This window comes from Sesamum indicum, linkage group LG4 (genome assembly GCF_026168435.1).
Source record: "Sesamum indicum cultivar Baizhima isolate 11 linkage group LG4, ASM2616843v1, whole genome shotgun sequence".
Taxonomy (NCBI): domain Eukaryota; kingdom Viridiplantae; phylum Streptophyta; class Magnoliopsida; order Lamiales; family Pedaliaceae; genus Sesamum; species Sesamum indicum.
The window spans coordinates 12,580,794-12,598,299 of record NC_142660.1 but is presented as its reverse complement, the minus strand read 5'-3'; the positions used below and the strand labels follow the sequence as shown (position 1 = coordinate 12,598,299).

The window sequence follows — 17,506 nt, the reverse complement described above, 5'->3', positions numbered from 1 at the left end:
TGCAATAACCTTATACGCCATCATACGTCAAATCAAAGAAAAGGCGTGGTTCATGCACAAATAGTAGGATATCTGTACTGAAGTTCATTTTGCAGGCTTCTAATTAAACTCGAAACAAGTGGGTTAATATTGTCATTTGTTGTACATACAAAAGTCCAAAGCTCACATGTTATTCAACTGTTAGTATAGTGAAAAACGACATGGCCCATATTCTTCTTACCTGAATATTTTACAAACTTAACATTGAATTAATGCACATGCTTTCGCTCGTTTACTATCAAATCATCCGCTTATTTAGGTACAAGCTGGTGAGCATTGTTAAAGACCTCTATACATTATTCTGGGTGAAACTAAAGCATTCCTCAAAATCTTGATATAAGAGTAGTGATCAGAGATTGATCTCAACTAATTATTTCATCTATCAGTTTAAACAATCATGCTAAATCTTTGCATCAAACAAGATTTCACAATTGCAGAGACTATCCCAAATTGTAAAAACAATCCCCTTAAGAACAAGGAAGAGATGAAAGCATAGCACACACAATGCACTACAAGCTCATCTTCCAGCTTCATTTTTACTGTTCTTTTCCTCCCTTTTGCTTCATAAGCCTCAATTTTCTTGTCAACGGATCACTTTCTTCAAGGTTCTTCTCATACAAAAAATTATCATGTAATTTTTTAAGCCATGTCAAAAGGAAAAAACGGATAAGCGATGCAATTCCTGCTCCGTACGGAAGCAGTACTGCTACTGCAACAAAAGTACCATGCAAGTACATTGACTTTCTGTTCTTCAACTCATGGTAGTACATTTTGGCTAATTCATCAACTGATTAAGGAATATACTTTATTCTCCCTGTCGATATACAAATCTTGAGTTATGCATCATGTTCAAGGCAATTATTTAGAAGAAAGGAACAAATTGTAAATCTAATCAGTAGTCGCGCATTGACGTAACATAAAGGGAGGCTTAACCATCCCAAATTGTATAAATAAACATGCTTGGGAGCATAATCTGTTGCAATTTATTGTTACAAATCAGTATGTATTAAAATTTCTCAGTTGACAGCATCATCTCTGTGTTGACTTTTTTGTTGCCTCATCAAGAGATGCTCATTTCTTATACCTGCTTCCACAATAACTATTTAGAAGATGAACCCAGTTATCAAGAGGTATATTGACACTGAAAAAAGAACAAAAAGACGACACAACACACACAGAATTTAGCTTGGAGAGAAATTCCTGATCACAAAATTATACAGGAAATAGCCATGGATAATCTGCTCATGAGACGGGATCTGAAATTCTCTTGAAGTGAAGAATTAGAAGAAAATTAGACAGAGATTGCCTGTTGATGAAACGAATGAAAGCATTTCATGATTAATAGCCAAATATTTGCGTACATGGATGTTGGTCTTATTACATGTATCTAAGAACTAGCATTCCAAATCCGATGCCCAGAAATGTTGCAATTGATATTCCAAATATCCCTACAAGAATGCCGGGCACAACTAGGGTGCCCCATCCTTTTGCTGTGGCCATTCCACCAGCTGTTGTTGGACCTCCAATGTTAGCATTTGATGCCAGTAGTATTAGTTTCTGATCAATCTGAAATAACTTTCCTAGTCCAAGTATCACAGCAAGATGAACAGTCACTTGAATAAAGGCAAACAAGAAAATGCCCGGTGCTGTGTTGATCACGCTCCACAGGTTCCCACTAGCGCCCAGGACAGAAAAAAAAACCTGTTTGGGAGAGAATCAACAAGTTATCTAGTACCCTGGAAAGTAACCAATTAGTACTCAGCAAGGTTTATGAGATAAATCAGCTACTAACCGATAAAGAGTGTAGATAAAAAGTCACATAGTTTTAACTATATTAAGGAACAGTTTGAGATATTGGTAGAATGTCTTGTATTAGCATGAAGTTTGTAAAGTAGAAACCTGCATTAGTACTATAGCGAAAGCATCACCAGCAGGTGCCAGGTGGCGGAAGTAACTCGGAAGCAAAGTTGCTAAAAATACAACAATTGCTGTAACAGCAGGAAGTTCACCTCCTTGGATTCCAAGAGAATTGGAGAGAGAAGTGCCAACTTTGCAGACAGCAAAGGAAACAGCAAGTGCTGTAGCCATTTGGAGTACAGAAAGTTTGCTTTCGTTGGTTACTTGACCTGAAGAATCAGCTACATAGATTGAACAGAAGCTTAGTCCCATGAAGTTTCTTACAAGTATGACCAAAGTAGAACAGTACTTGTGTTTTGTGCAGAAAACAGAGTAGATATACTAATATTTTGTACATATAACTGGGGAAGTCCGAGGAACTAGTAGCTGATGGATGTCAGGTACCAAAACTTTTGACCTTGGGTTTCCTAATGGTACATACCATTAGTTGGTTTCGCAGCCTCTGCAGGTATTTTGGAGGCTAACGCAAACAAGAGAAGAAAATATACAGCACATATGACGTTGTCTGCTGCTACACCAGCAGCAATAACTGATGGAGAAACACCAAGTGCCTCAGATATAGCAACATAATTGATTGCTGCATGAACCAGAAATGAACTGCCGTTACATGAATGAAGAGGAGAAACATTTATTGGACAAACAAATATGTGAATAAGGGACAATAGAAGAGAAAGCTAACACGTATTAGAATGAGACTTTTGACAGCAAGACTGACATTGTAATATTTTTCCCAAAATTACTTACCTCCTCCAATATAACTACCCATTAGAGCAGCAGCTATTTTCCAGTTGTCCTGACCAAGGGACCGCATGGGCACGATGAGAAACGCCACTGTTGTCCCAACAACTGTTGCTACTGAAACATCAATGGTGAAGGAAGGAAAAATGTCCAGTCTGTTAGCACTTTGTCAAGACATATCATATCTGGATCAGAAGAGTTCAAGTATAAAGCATAGATCAATAGTGAAAGAAGTGCTCAATCGACAAATATAATGCCACAATTTCATGTGCATAGAGAGCAAGGAAAAGAGTCTACTTTCACTTAAACAGCGAAAGTATGTCGGCCAAAAGTATGTTGTGGGTATAAATTTGAGTGCTGACACTAGATACTGACAACAGTCTTATTGCTCCCAAAGTCCGTTCAATAACCAAAATGCACTCATACAACAACAAGGAATTTCTTCCTGTAAGGCGATAAAGTCGCCAACTTGAAAGACAGCTGAACAAAGAAACTTACAAGTATTAATTTGAATAGTATGTCATTATCTGCACCATCAACATGAAATGATTCCAAGTAAAGTGCCACCCAAATCTACATGCCTAGCCTGCTGATTGCCCCTCCTACACGAAATTACAGACGCTATGTCAGGTAACTCAGATTATGTGAAGTTCCTTTTGAAATACATTTGACGGATCAAAAGAATAACCTGTTCTTTTGGTAACTCAGACTACGTAAACTACAAGAAGAGAAAACAGTTTCTACCCTTTATTCCACATTCATTCACACACAAAATATCTTGATCGACAAGGGTTTATCCTCGACCAAACAGGGAACCAGACCTGTTGTGCATTTAAGAACCTACCTCTAATTTTTCTTTTTACCAACAAGCTCCCAGCTCACATGCAATACATTTTACAGTGTTTTGATCTTTGAATAAGTTCACAAAATCGGCAACAGGTATGGCTCAGATATATCGAAAAGGGTCTAAAGTATGATAGCAAATCAGCAGGAATGGGTTCGAACAATAAACATCAATATCTAGTACCATCAATTCGGTTCACATCAATTGGGTTCACAAGATACTGAACCTATGCTTAATATTCAAAAACTTCAATAATAATGGAAGAATTAGGATATTAATTGGACCCATTTAGAAACAATGTATCCTCAGGAAGTGAAGAAACACACCTGATCCTAGCAAGAAAGCCAAGAACAAAGTCCCTGTTGTCCGTATGACTTGCTTTAAATCAGCTCTAAATAGCAGCAACGGTATAGTTACCGGCAGTAGATACTTAAAAACGACAGAATACGCCGGTGCATCATGTGGAATAATTCCCAGATTACTGGCAGCAAGCCCCACTAGAATACTTACTAGTGCAGCACTAACCATGCTGCCAATCTTCGTCTTCTCTGACCTTCAGTCCATAAACCCCACATCCAAGAAACAATTCTCAGTACGCATTTTTTTCACATACCCAAAACCCAAGGCTTGAAATCTTTTAATCAAGCATAAAACACAGGCAGGCGAAATACAACAAAACACGAGTAAAAGATTTAAATTACCAGAGACCAAAAGTGCCGGTAGCGAAAAGGGAAGCCCACAAACCCCAGTGATCATCAGGAGAAACCACAGGCGAGCCATTCGAATGAGAATTTACAGTTAAAGAACCGTTGAGAGATCTGTTCTTGTGAAAATTCCTGTTCGATGAATGCGACATAGTATTTGCTAGCTGTTTGCTCGGTACCACGACGCCATTAAAGAATCCACAGAAGGGTGACCGCAATGGAGAAGAAGACGAGAGTATGGGTTGATGCAACGGCAGAGTCGCTGAGTATGCCATTAGCTTGCGAGCTTTCACTGTGCTGTGATGATTTAGCGACTTTGCCAAGGTTTATGATTGTAGTACTACGTTATCAACTCCCTGTGTCCCAGGATCAGACAAATTTCAACTGGGCCACGTAGTATTCAGTCAGAATCTAATCGGTAAACAATATCAGTACTCAAAGAAAATATCCCGAGGATAACAAAGTATCAAATTTTTATACTTATACAGTTCCATTGTATCTTGGTGCACCAGACATATGCTCCAACTGTAGTGGATTGTAATTATATAGATGAGTTGTTTAGTCTAGAATCCAGAGATTAATGCATCCAAGAACTGAAACAGGGGGGGTTCACTATTCTTGGAGAGGCTGTTATGAATAAATACAACAAGAACAGTAGTAGATTTGCCACTGCCCATTATGAACAAGCATTGAATTGAATGCAGATTCGTATCAATAAATAACTAGAGCTGGAAGGTTTGATCAATAGCAGTTCTTCGACCAATACAAGGTTACAATTTTCCCTGAAGTTAAGCTTTATTATTCTCGTGTGGAGTTGTGTAAAAGGGTTGCCCCAAGTTTACATGAATTTCAAGACAGCTTGTCCGAAAGCTATGCCAAGAAAAGTTGCGATTGCAATGCCAAATATGCCGGCAAGAATCCCTGGAACAACTAAAGAACTCCATCCCTTTGCTGTGGCCATACCACAAGCCGTTGTAGGACCTCCCACGTTTGCGTTTGATGCCAGGAGCAGTAACTTGAGGTCAAACCGCAACAACTTCCCCAATCCAAGAATGATGGCGAGATGGACTCCTATCTGGACGAGAGCAAACAAGAAAATGCTGGGTGCTGTACTGATAACGCTCCTGATGCTCCCGCTTGCACCAATGACAGCAAAAAACACCTGATTTTGTTCAAATGTTTCATAGTTAGTTAAAGCTTTTCAAGAAAGTGTTAAGATTGAATTCCATTTTCCTTCAGATCCTAACCAATAGAATGCAAAAAGAAATTGAAGAAATATGAAAGCTAACACTCTTCATGGAAATTAAGGAACGAATGACTGAATACATGAAGAAAACCAACTTAAAATCAAAGAGAAGTAGGTGTTTGATGGCTGACCTGCATCAATATCAGTGCCATAGCTTCACCAGAAGGAGCAAGGTAAGCAAACTGATTTGGTAACATGGTTGCTAGAATAACAACGATAGCCGTAATGGTTGGAAGGGTAGCTCCCTGAATCCCTAAATAATTGGTCAAGAAACTAGCACTTTTGCATATGATAAAGGATACAGCAAGTGCAGTTGCAGTCTGCAGTACAGGTAGCTTGTTACTGGATTCTGATTCCTCATTAAGTCCACCATCTACCACAAGGGGATACAATTACAATTTTCTAGCTCAAGATACATAGTTGGAAATCAAAGCCGTGCATTCAAAAGTATCTAAAGGCTTTAATGGATTTAGAAGAGTAACACCCACCAGTTGTTGAGGTTGCAGATTCAGCAGGTATTTTTGATGCCAATGCAAATAATGTGGTAAAATATATTGCACAAATAACATTGTCTGCTGCTAGTCCAGCAGCTAAAACTGAAGGAGTGACTTCAAGAGCTTCAGATATGGCAACATAATTTACAGCTGCGCAACAAATAGAATTCATCTGTTACATATAATATTAGACAGATAAACACAAATCTTCATTGCGCACAATAACAAGAATGATGTTGACTTGAGGCCAGGTACCATAATACAAAATGAACGACAGTAGCAGAACCCAACCAAACAGCCAATCCAAGAATGTAGGCAACAGCTAACAATGCGAATTTGAAGATATGTAGCAACAACTTCTATGAAGCATATATCAGAATACAATCTGAATCGAAATATATAAATAATGGTGCATCCGAATATCTCCAAAAGAAAACCGGTTTGACCTACATTCATTTAGAAAAGCATCCAGAGGAATCCTCCAAAATATAATACAGTAGGGAAAGCATTAGACATGATAATTATATTCCGTTTGTTACTTAATGCAGTTATTATGCTGATCATAATAGAACAAAGGCAAGATATATGAGTACATATTTTCAACTGGACATCTACATTAACTTCCAGGACAAACGTTATTTCAAGAATCAAAACTAAGGTAATTACTACTAGATTACCTCCACCAATATGCCTTCCCATTAAAGCAGCTGCTATCTTCCAACCGTCTTGACCAAGTGATCGCATAGGCACCAACAGGAAAGCCACGGCAGTCCCCGCTGTTGTCGCAACTGTCACACAACCACAGAAAATTAATATGAAAATAACAAATTAAAGAGCTATTCATCAACCACACGAAAAGATCAGAACTTTTACCAAAGTTCAGTAATGTTGCACGTGATTACTTGAAGAACTACCTGATCCAAGCAAGAAAGCTAGGAGCAGTGTGCCAGTTGACCGTATAATCCGGCGCATATCAGCCCTGTATAGCAGCAATGGAACAGCCAATGGCAGCAGAAACTCCAACACAACTTTATAAGCTGGCGCTTCACTTGCTATGATTCCCAAATTACTTGCTGCAAGACCCACCAAAATACTCACCAGTGCACCACTCAATGCACTCCCAATCTTGGTCTTCTCTGACCTTCAATATAGAAGCACATAATGAAAAATGAATAAGAGCAAGAAGGAGAGTCAGAAGAAATTCAAATTAAAAAACATGAATAGATAATCCCATTTTCTCAAGAACAGATACCATTTACCAGATGCCAAAAGCACCAGTGGCAAAGAGAGCCGTCCAGGTTCCCCACTGATCTTGCGGAGAAATGATGGGGAAATTCAACTGCGATTTAGCAACTACACTTCTGGCTACATTCTTGGGATTTGTGTTCGGAGATAAGTTCAGGGATCTATCTTTGTTAGAAGAAGAAGTTAGTAGAGAGAAATCTTGAATTAATGGGCTACGAGCAGTTGGAATCTGGGAGGGCTTCTGGTGGGAAGCGAAACGTGACCGCTGCAGTGGCGGCGGATGGCAGTTAATGGGCTGGGAGAAAAGAAGCTTTAAAGCCATCCTCTGGCGCAGCGGTTGAGCTGAGTGGAGGAGAAACAGAGCTCACAGTTGGGAATGCCCAAAAGGTTCAACTGTTGTTGCAATTACTTCCTTTCTTGCATGAAGACAACTTCGTCTCAAGGGGACAAGTCTGATGATCAGCTGGATCACAAGACTCGATTTTTAACTTATTTAAGATTGAGGAAAAATGCAATCAAAATTGTGATATCGAGTCTTATATGAAAATAAATAGTGATTTATGTTTTTATATTTTTTAAAATAAAATAATTTACCTGTTTTTAAAAGTGGGTCTAAACTACGGAAGTAGCGATTTTAACTTTCGAGTGAAACTTGACGGTGCAAATGCAATTGTAATGGACCGAAGCCCATCCAGCAAGAAGTCCAGTTGGAGTCCAATGGGCCTTCCAATTGCTGTAGGATCATCAAATCGGGTCCAACTCCTATTAATATGCTCCCGAATACGAATCCGAATCCAAGTCCACCAATGAGCTTTTATATATAGAAGAAAAAACCTTAACATTGGAAAAATGGATTTTCATCGTACTATATTGTTACATATACAACTGAAGTAACTCATTTAAGAACTTTGTTAAGATAAAGTGCTGCTCTACGACACCAAACTCCTTTTACTATGGGTCGGTAGAAGAACATCACACGTCATTGCAGTCCAGTACAGCTACGCAATTCAAGAATCTAACCAACAACAATTGGTGTTCTTCAAAGTCTTTAATATGAGCCGGGGAAAGGACATCATACATTAATGAAATCCTAATGGTTTCAATTTAAAGATCTGAATCATAATAAACTGTAATATCTTACAAGATTTGACAAAGATTATTTTTAGGTGAAATTTCAAGAATTGAAAGGTGAAGCTGACATCATGTGCAATGTGCCAACTTTATGAACACTATCTATGGTGACACAGAATTGGGAAATTGGCAGCCATCACATCTCAGTCTAGTCTAGAGGATTCAGATTCAATGCCTAATGCCTTAGGCCCACCACCAAACAAGAGATAAGAACCAAGTCTTTTGCCAAAATCAAGAATTGAAAAAGGAAAGAAATAGCAAAGGCACTGTGCTTAGCTTGAAAGCATTATCAGCAAGGCTCCATTAAGTCGACATATTATGGAATAAAGCAAATTAAGATTGTGGGATGGTTGTTTGATGTTGCACCCATAAGGTAGTTGGTGACACCCAGGATACTCATTAAATTAGTGGGCAAAATAGTAATTTTACAGGTGCGGTAGGCAGCCAAGTATATATATACTGTTAGTTATTGAAGCACACTCAATATGTATATATAATTTTAAATGTATACCAATATAATATTATTAATAAAAGAATCTCAAAAGATGATAATTCTGTGTAAGAATAAGGACAGTTGAGGATATTTTAGTCCTTGCATATTATTTTCACCAAAAATAGTTACACTAACTCCCTTACCTTAATAAACAGTATGAGTCGTGAATTTTTCGTTTATTCTTATCATGGTTTTTTCTTCTTTTCTTCCAGAAAATTCGACCAAGTTTGTCATCTGCCAATACTGAAGTTAAATGTTCCTGGAATCTTATCCGTTAAACTGCATTTATGCTGTCTGTGAAAACGGTGTGGATTTTGTTTGTATTTGAGGACCAACATCACAAGCAGAAGAGATTCATCTGATTGCTGTCAATGTCTTTTTACTGTTTCAGTAATACTATAACAACTGTAAGAAGTGATCAGTGATTAAAAAATGACCTGTTCCTTTATAAAAAACTGATCAGTAGTTTGTAATATTAGATTTACTCTCCCTCTTGCCATATAATATCCATTAACACCTGCAAATACTTAATGGCACTCTTCCTAAAAATGGTAAAATAATGATTAAACTAATCCCATAATTACACAGAGTTCTCTGCAGACACAATGTGGGTAGTTACAGTAATGATGATAATGGAAAATTGTGTGTTCTTGACAAGTTCTTGAGGGCTACTGCTACTTATCATACTGGCAGTCTGGCAGTGAATCCAGAGGAAAAACTTGCTTAATATGTAGAACTTAATTAATTATCAAGAATCAGATGAAAGGAACCCTACAAAGAAATTCAAGAATCTGGGGTGGTGTCATTTAATGTCCATTAAAATCTGCACATGCAAAGCTTCATTGGTCAAACTTTCTGCTGTTTCTTGAATAGGCCTTTTTATCTGTTTGGACAATGAATTGTGGGTTTTTTTTTCACTGCAGAGATGGTCTGTGTATTATATTTATGACCCCATCAGTTGAATTTCTGAGGTTTAAAAGCAAACCGTTCATCTTTCACACTTAGATTTTTCCTGTCATCCATTTCATGAACAGTGATGCTCTCTTGAAGAATCCAAGATTTTTTCTTCTCTGGGCTATAAAGATTAAAGCCCTTTCCTTTCATTTAACCGTGTTCTTGCTCCAGTTATCAGCATCCCTTTTTCTTAAAGTTCAATTCTTGTGTCATTTTCGGAGAATTCCTGTGATTTTTCTTGTTTCATAATTTCTTCTCATATGCTCAGTGTAATGCATTCTTAGAGCCATTCTTCAGAAACCCACAAGATTGAACAGTTATGGGAGCAAAATTTCTTCAGTTTCTGGTTTTAAGTTTCTCTACTTTCCTTTTCTCAACTGCTTTCACACCCCAAGATAATTACCTCATCAACTGTGGATCGAACGCTCCTACGGTAGTTGTTGATAACAGACACTTTGTTTCAGACAAGGGTTCAGGTTATCTATCAGAAGGTAAATCATTTTCTCTCACAAATCCTAAAACATCTCCCATCTCTCCTGTACTTTACAGCACAGCTAGAGTTTTCACTTCTGCTTCAAGCTATGCTTTTAATATCAAGAGTGTCGGGACCCATTTGGTGCGTCTGCATTTCTCTCCTTTTAGTTCAGGGAATTATGACCTCAAGAATGGAAACTTTGATGTTTTGGCAAATGGGATTTCCCTTTTGAGCAATTTTGGTGCTAACTCTACTGTTCTTAAGGAGTTCTTCTTGATGGTGGATAAAGAAGAGCTTGAGATTTTGTTTACTCCTGCTAGTGATTCCAGTCTTGCTTATGTAAACGCAATTGAAGTGTTTTCAGCACCCAAAGATTTTTTCATTGATGCTGCTGGGATAGCATTGATTAGTCCTGATGGGATTCAAGAATTTAAGCAGAATGTTTCATCCCAGATTTTAGAAACTGTTCATAGGATTAATGTTGGGGGTTCGATGTTAACACCATTTAACGACACGCTTTGGAGAACCTGGATTCCAGATGAAGATTTTCTTTACTTCAAATCTGCTGCTAAAATTGCTCGGACCACTGATCCCCCGAACTACCAACCGGGTGGTGCAACTAGGGAGACTGCCCCTGATAATGTGTACATGACTGCACAGCAAATGAATATAGTAAATAGAAGTTTGAATTCTCTGTTCAATATAACTTGGGATTTTCCTGTTAGACCGGGGGAGGATATGCACTTTGTTCGCCTACATTTCTGTGATATTGTTAGCGTTGCACTTAACACGTTGTACTTCAACATATACATAAATGGGGTCACTGCATACAAAGATGTGGACTTGTCTGTGCTTGCATTACATCAGCTTGCTTCTCCTTATTACATTGATTTCGTTGTAAAAAACGCTAAAGGTTCTGGTGTAGTACGGGTTAGTGTTGGTCCTTCTGAACTGAGTGCTACTTTGAGGAAAAATGCTCTTCTTAATGGGGTGGAGATCATGAGAATGGTGAATTTTGTAGCTTCGCCAAGAAGGTCTAAGAAAAAAAGTTTGTGGATTTTGGTGGGTTCAGTTATTGGAGGAATTTTCGTCCTGGCTTTGGCAGTTGTAGCAATTTTGGCCTTACTCAAATGCAGAAAGAGAAAACCAAAACAGAAAACGAGACGTGCTGAAAGTGCAGGTTGGACTTCTCTGCGTGTATACGGTGGCAGCTCACAGGCCACAGCATCTGAAGGAACTGCTCTTGCTTCTCCTGGTCCTTATGGATATTTTGGTCTGAAGATTCCCTTTGCTGATATACAGTTGGCTACAAATAATTTTGACAAGACTCTGCTAATTGGATCTGGCGGTTTTGGCATGGTCTACAAAGGGGTTCTTGGCGACAACATAAAGGTTGCTGTGAAACGAGGCATGCCTGGTTCCAGGCAAGGACTCCCAGAATTCCATACGGAAATAACTGTTCTGTCAAAAATTCGCCACCGGCATCTTGTTTCACTTGTTGGCTACTGTGAGGAGCAATCTGAAATGATTCTTGTCTATGAGTATATGGAGAAAGGGCCACTGAGACACCATTTGTATGGTACAGATTTACCACCTTTGTCTTGGAAGCAAAGGCTTGAAATATGCATTGGTGCAGCTAGAGGTCTTCACTATCTGCACACAGGTTCTGCTCAAGGGATCATCCACCGTGACATCAAATCAACCAACATTTTGCTTGATGAGAATTACGTGGCTAAGGTTGCTGATTTTGGTCTCTCAAAGTCCGGACCATGTCTGAACGAGACTCATGTAAGCACTGGTGTAAAAGGCAGCTTCGGCTACCTAGATCCTGAATATTTCCGGCGACAGCAGCTTACTGATAAATCAGATGTTTACTCATTTGGGGTCGTGCTGTTCGAGGTTCTGTGCGCTAGACCTGCTGTGGATCCATTACTGACCAGAGACCAAGTGAACTTAGCCGAATGGGCAATGGAGTGGCAAAAGAAAGGGATGATCGAGCAAATCGTGGACCCTCATCTCAAAGATCAGATAAAACCAAGCTCTCTGAAAATATTTGGTGAAACAGCTGAAAAATGTCTGGCTGAGTATGGTGTTGATAGGCCGACCATGGGTGACGTCTTGTGGAATTTGGAATACGCGTATCAGCTTCAAACAAACGGAAGGAAAAGGGAAGAGCACAGGCCCACAGATGTTACGTCAGATGATCCACGAACACCTATGGTTGTTCCATCAGGCCGTGCTGGCATTGACGGGAATTGTGATGATGGTACTTCGGACATATCAACGAGCGGTGTTTTCTCCCAGCTGATAACCAATGAAGGCAGATAGACACCACGAATAGACAGAGTAAAATAAATAGTTTCCACATATTGATTGTGGAGGAAGGAATTCTTCCTAAGGAATTTCTTGCTAGATATTTCAAGTTTCTTGTTACTTGCTGTTTTTGGACAGCCATCATACTCTTTCTTGAATTCAACTCACGCATGGATAATATACCATGTGTTTGAACTTGAGATCACTCTTTCAATTGTCTTAGGATGATTTTAGTGTTCTTGACAATGTGTAATGAGGATCTCAGACTCTCCGCAGTTGTAGCACTCAACAGGTTTTCCAGTTTTATCTGACAAAAATGTATTCTTCTAGTTCTTGACAAAGAACGTTGTTGTTACTATTAGCGTAAAAATTTGGTTAAAAAGCAGCATGCAGAGTAGGAATCTTCAAATGCAGTGGCGCAAATTGACGCTGAAATTTCGCGGACAGGACGTTGCCGCGACGGCCATTGTCCCGTGAAGCGTCCTTGAGTGTGTGACGAGGTGCTGATCCAACGTAGATGTGGCGTGTGCTTGATGATGACGTTGTGCTGACTGTTGCTGATCTGGAAGGATTTTGTGATTCCCCTTTCTGCTCAAAATCCCATTCTTCTCTTAATATTCGCCAATTTGAATTCCCGTAATGCAAAATATTCCAACATACTGCACTATTTGTTCAACCATTTCAACTCATTCAAAATTGGAAGTAGAAAATCTTAGAAATTGTCGTGGGCTTAGGGTTTTGAATTGAGTAGAATTTGTCTGGGGGGGGGGAGGGTACTGAATTGAGGATGAGGGAGGTGATCCTCCATGTATACGACGTGACTAATAGCGGTTATGACAAAACGAACAACACAATTATGCAGATCAACAAGATTTTCAAAGATGGGATTGGTCTCGGTGGCATCTTCCACACCGCTGTTCAGGTTCTTGAATCCTTCTCGTTGTTTGTGAATAAAGTTTGTGTGGGCGTACTTGTTTCTGTGCTTGATTTCTTGAATGGTACTTTCTCGATGAATTGGTAGATTTTTAATGCTCCAAGTATCTTGATTTCTTTCGACTGTGGCTCAAGAATTAGTTGCATGCTGGTCTGGAACATTGGAGAAGACCACATGAACAATTGTTAAGATACTGAGATTTGAAGAACATAGAGAATGAGATTTCAATAATGAATTGCCAGATAACTGAGAAACATGAAAAAGTTTGTTAAATGAAATGAACAAATCTCAAAACTAAGGGTAATTGTCCATACAGTTGATGAGAAATTGAAAGGAGAATTCACTTGCAACTAATAAAAAATTTCTTATTTTTCATTTGTGGACCTTTGCCCACAGTGAAATGCTATTGGATGCAATTGAAGAAAGCCAGTAGCCGCGAATCAAACCTGAATAAAGTATTTTAGACTTAAATAACTTGATTCAAGTTCCAGTTTTATCTGACATCTATCATAAACCATCGATTTCCATGGGGACCTATAATGGAAGCGCCACCCCAACTAGAAAACAGGCCCTAGTATATCAATGCATACCAGGACAACCTAGGAAAACTCAGAGCAGGTGTAGTAAAAAGGGCAAGTTGGTAACATTAAATTACTAAGGCGCTCGGGCTACCTCAGGCTACTTCACCTAAGCAATTCCCATATCAGTTACACAAGAATTTCTAGTTCTTGCAGCATTTGATTGAGTTTGGCATGAAAATGTCATCTATCTCTGACTTGAGGAGCTACTTTAGGCACGAAAAGATTTGGAGCCCTTTACCCCACTCCCAAAGGGTTAAAAAGTTCTATCAGAACATTCCTGCTGATTCCCTCTTCATTACCAAATGCTCCCACTAGTACCTGTTAGATAACAGTCATAAATATAAGCACCTGGAAACTTATTGACAAATCAAGTAGCCAGAGACAAGTTAAAGGACAGATGATGCTTCATCAGAAAGCAAAATAGCTTTTATTTTGAAGAACATTGGCCTCTCTGGTGCGTGGATTGAGGTTTGGCATTGTCCATGAGTTTGTGCCGTCTTATGGTTGTGAATTCCCCCATTTCCATTTCTGGAAACAAAAAAGATAATCAATTTGGTCCTTTCAATGAGAAGGGAAGGTAAAATAAAGTAGGATGTGATAATGGTCATTATTTATCAACCAAACCCTCCTCCATGAAGCTTCGTTTGACCAACCCAAACATGTCAGAGTGGTGGTGTTAATGTATGCTATGTTTTGTTATTTCATAACAGGCTTATATAACTGGCACATAGTATCAATTACCAGAACATGTTCAACCTTAGTTTCCAGTTTATGTTAATGTAAATGTAGCAATTCTTGAATACATTTCTAGTGCATAGAGTTCTTAAAGACTACTTGTTGCAATTTTAGGACCTTTGTTCTCGTAAGCTCCTAAGGGTTGCATTGTCCATCCACATGATGCTTATTGATTTCCTTTGTATGTGCATTCTACTTCATCTCATTGTTCTTCAGATTGATTTGCAGTCTCTATTCCCTCTTTCTTGCACGACTTATGTGTTTGATGTGATTTCAGTTCATTACGGATGGCTTTCGCCTAAATGATGCTTATGCAATATACACATAGTTATTGAGGTTTGACTATGATCATGTAGCTAAATGTTCACTTGGTCAATAGGTTTATGGAGATGAGGAATGGTCATTTGGATTCTGTGAACAGGGTACTGGAGTTTTTAGCTGTCCATCAACACAGAATCCAATGTATACATACCGCGAAAGCATTAATCTCGGGAAAACATCCTTCTCTATCTTCAAGGTTAATCAGATAAGGAGGGAACTGAGTAGAGAGTGGCCTGGACACTCGTATGATCTGTTAGCAAAAAATTGCAATCATTTCTGTGATGAATTCTGTAGAAGACTAGGTGTGCAAAAGCTTCCTGGTAATTGTTGTTCCTCTCTGTCAATCCCATGTGCTCTTTTGAAAACGCATTAGTTACTTTTGTATTTGCAATGCTTCTATACCTGAGAATTTGTGGTTAAAATGCATCATAATCATCTTCTATCAATGTATAATTGCTTGCAAATGCTTGTAGGTTGATGACTCGGAATATTTTCCTCTCCCCTTCCTTATTTCTGTACATAGTCTAGCTATATCAATCTAGAAATTTGATAGTCAATTATTATTTTGGTAAACAGTTTAATCCAATTTTGAAGTTTCTGTATCTGTTTAAATCACATTCAAGCTAGTGAAGAATGCGAGATATGTTAATCTCATAATTATGGGACACTTTGTCTGAAACTTCACTTTCTGATGATATATATCAGATAAGCTGATATAACTAGCAACTGAAATCCGGAGAAACAGAGAAACTTTCTTGGAGCAACCCCCTTCTTAATGTGATTATTGGTAGCTACACATATATCTTATTATGATGTGCAGTTTTAATGATTTGCAGGACAAGTGGAATGAAATTGCATATTGGTGTGGATATACTTATTAGTGCACTCTGCATTTCACTTCTTTGACATTTGGAATGATAAAATTGAGCAATTTCTCTGCCTCTCTTTCTCTGGCTTTCTGCAAGTGTGTTCTTATCAGTTTTGTAACAGGTTGGGTAAACAGGTTCGCGAATGCTGGCGACACTGCTGTAGAAATAGCTGGCAACACAGCCTACAGAGTAAGATTCTGCTCTTTCCTTTCAGCTGCTTAGTTTGCATTTTACGTAACCAAATGCATAGAAATGGACACGAATCATCATTACAACCTATTAGTGACACACTTGGGCATTTTAATACCGGTTAATAATGTATCCTTATATTCCAAGCAAGCAGGGAATGAGTTGTAATTGAACATATAGAGAAATTGTGAACATCTTGTATACCTCTAAATAATTGAACATCTAAGCTTTTCATTCCATTTCTTAATCCTGATCCCCAAATGCAGTGCCCTGCATGCTATAAACCTACATATGTTCTGACGTATTACTCATTTTGGGTGTGAGGCAGTTCAGGCAAGCTAAAACCGAAATTGTATCTGCTAGCAGAGTGGCATATCGTTTCTTAGCTGGAGTCGCATCGAGCAATTTAAATGTAGATCCAGATTCTCCTGGCAACTCCAACAGTGGAAGTCCCAGATTCCAAGCTACCTGGTTGAAGAACCTTGTTTCACCCGGTACTAAACCATCAACTGGTTCAAAAGTGGAAAATCAGGATCAAGATGTGGTAGGTCAGAAACAAAGACAAGATGCAGAAAAAGGTTCAACTGGTTCAAAAGTGGAAAGTCAGGATCAAGATGTGGTAGGTCAGAAACAAAGACGAGATGCAGAAAAAACACTTTTAACGTCTAACTCTCAACATAATATCTGATACTATATTGCCATCAGTCACCTTCTGACCAGTGCAGGGCATTGGCTATTGATTTGTTCACCACCTTGCTGTAAGATTATTCGTCATTAACTTTTGGAAATAGATGCCAAGGTTAGTGCCTCTTTGTTTAACATAACATGCTAAAGCAAGTAGTCTGTCTCCTGAGTTCTCGGAATACAATTCGTGTGCAACTAGAAGGAAGCAGATTGACAAATAGACACATAGCTCCTCACTGCAACTTTTCCAGTTGAAAAGAATGCTGATGGGGATACGCTTGAGGTCTCGTTACATTGTGTTTGAATCACGGTTTTTCCATTTGGAAAAGTAACTCACTCATCAGGGTTAAGGTTTGGTTTTGGGTCCACTACAGCAATATAACATAATTTCCAGTTAAGGGCTACAGCAACATAAACATAAATCCAGTGAAGGACAACTGAGCAATGTGCTCATTTCACATTCCAGTTCAACACTAAACACCTGACAGTTCTCTACATAAATTGAGCAGCAACATCAATTCTGCTGCAGCTTCAGATAATGACATTAATAGCACCGCCAAATCCTAATTTCAATCTGCTAGTTATGTCAAGTTCTATATG

General features: G+C 38.7%; 4 protein-coding genes across 6 annotated transcripts; 2 read left to right on the top strand and 2 right to left on the bottom strand.

The window, feature by feature from the left end:
- Positions 1 to 1,348: 1,348 nt before the first annotated feature.
- Positions 1,349 to 4,779, bottom strand: LOC105160445 (uncharacterized). 2 transcript variants are annotated; one of them, XM_011077815.3, is made up of 6 exons: positions 4,240 to 4,779; positions 3,865 to 4,091; positions 2,701 to 2,811; positions 2,378 to 2,533; positions 1,939 to 2,177; positions 1,349 to 1,740 (listed from the first exon to the last, which is right to left on the bottom strand). In XM_011077815.3, the coding sequence occupies exons 1-6, from the start codon at positions 4,515 to 4,517 to the stop codon at positions 1,417 to 1,419; spliced, it is 1,335 nt and encodes a 444-aa protein (XP_011076117.1). In that variant the 5' UTR covers positions 4,518 to 4,779; the 3' UTR covers positions 1,349 to 1,416. The 2 variants fall into 2 exon arrangements, with proteins under 2 accessions (XP_011076117.1, XP_020549252.1); XM_020693593.2 differs by having other exon boundaries at positions 1,576 to 1,740; positions 2,049 to 2,177.
- Positions 4,780 to 4,931: 152 nt separating this feature from the next.
- Positions 4,932 to 7,745, bottom strand: LOC105160444 (uncharacterized). Its single transcript, XM_011077814.3, has 6 exons — positions 7,242 to 7,745; positions 6,897 to 7,123; positions 6,660 to 6,770; positions 5,977 to 6,132; positions 5,620 to 5,861; positions 4,932 to 5,404 (listed from the first exon to the last, which is right to left on the bottom strand). Exons 1-6 carry the CDS (start codon positions 7,547 to 7,549, stop codon positions 5,081 to 5,083), a joined length of 1,368 nt encoding a protein of 455 aa, XP_011076116.1. The 5' UTR covers positions 7,550 to 7,745; the 3' UTR covers positions 4,932 to 5,080.
- Positions 7,746 to 9,579: 1,834 nt separating this feature from the next.
- Positions 9,580 to 12,937, top strand: LOC105160443 (Protein kinase superfamily protein). Its single transcript, XM_011077813.3, has one exon. It carries the CDS (start codon positions 10,125 to 10,127, stop codon positions 12,606 to 12,608), a length of 2,484 nt encoding a protein of 827 aa, XP_011076115.1. The 5' UTR covers positions 9,580 to 10,124; the 3' UTR covers positions 12,609 to 12,937.
- A 154-nt stretch (positions 12,938 to 13,091) lies between these two features.
- Positions 13,092 to 17,030, top strand: LOC105160441 (uncharacterized). Of its 2 annotated transcripts, none has more exons than XM_020693577.2 (4): positions 13,092 to 13,515; positions 15,265 to 15,484; positions 16,155 to 16,222; positions 16,551 to 17,030. In XM_020693577.2, the coding sequence occupies exons 1-4, from the start codon at positions 13,381 to 13,383 to the stop codon at positions 16,908 to 16,910; spliced, it is 783 nt and encodes a 260-aa protein (XP_020549236.1). In that variant the 5' UTR covers positions 13,092 to 13,380; the 3' UTR covers positions 16,911 to 17,030. The 2 variants fall into 2 exon arrangements, with proteins under 2 accessions (XP_020549236.1, XP_011076113.1); XM_011077811.3 differs by having other exon boundaries at positions 15,223 to 15,484.
- Positions 17,031 to 17,506: the final 476 nt, after the last annotated feature.

Excerpts from the sequence above, each read along its gene's own strand:
- LOC105160444 (XM_011077814.3), bottom strand. The coding sequence starts at position 7,549 with ATGGCTTTAAAGCTTCTTTTCTCCCAGCCCATTAACTGCCATCCGCCG. Across the intron at positions 6,771-6,896 it reads AGCTTTCTTGCTTGGATCAG|TTGCGACAACAGCGGGGACT; the intron begins GTAGTTCTTCAA and ends GTTGTGTGACAG. Across the intron at positions 5,405-5,619 it reads TGGCACTGATATTGATGCAG|GTGTTTTTTGCTGTCATTGG; the intron begins GTCAGCCATCAA and ends GAACAAAATCAG.
- LOC105160441 (XM_011077811.3), top strand. The coding sequence starts at position 13,381 with ATGAGGGAGGTGATCCTCCATGTATACGACGTGACTAATAGCGGTTAT. Across the intron at positions 13,516-15,222 it reads TCTTCCACACCGCTGTTCAG|GTTTATGGAGATGAGGAATG; the intron begins GTTCTTGAATCC and ends CTTGGTCAATAG. Across the intron at positions 15,485-16,154 it reads AGGTGTGCAAAAGCTTCCTG|GTTGGGTAAACAGGTTCGCG; the intron begins GTAATTGTTGTT and ends GTTTTGTAACAG.
- LOC105160443 (XM_011077813.3), top strand. The coding sequence starts at position 10,125 with ATGGGAGCAAAATTTCTTCAGTTTCTGGTTTTAAGTTTCTCTACTTTC.
- LOC105160445 (XM_011077815.3), bottom strand. The coding sequence starts at position 4,517 with ATGGCATACTCAGCGACTCTGCCGTTGCATCAACCCATACTCTCGTCT. Across the intron at positions 2,812-3,864 it reads GGCTTTCTTGCTAGGATCAG|TAGCAACAGTTGTTGGGACA; the intron begins GTGTGTTTCTTC and ends TTGATGTTTCAG. Across the intron at positions 2,178-2,377 it reads GGCTGCGAAACCAACTAATG|CTGATTCTTCAGGTCAAGTA; the intron begins GTATGTACCATT and ends CAATCTATGTAG.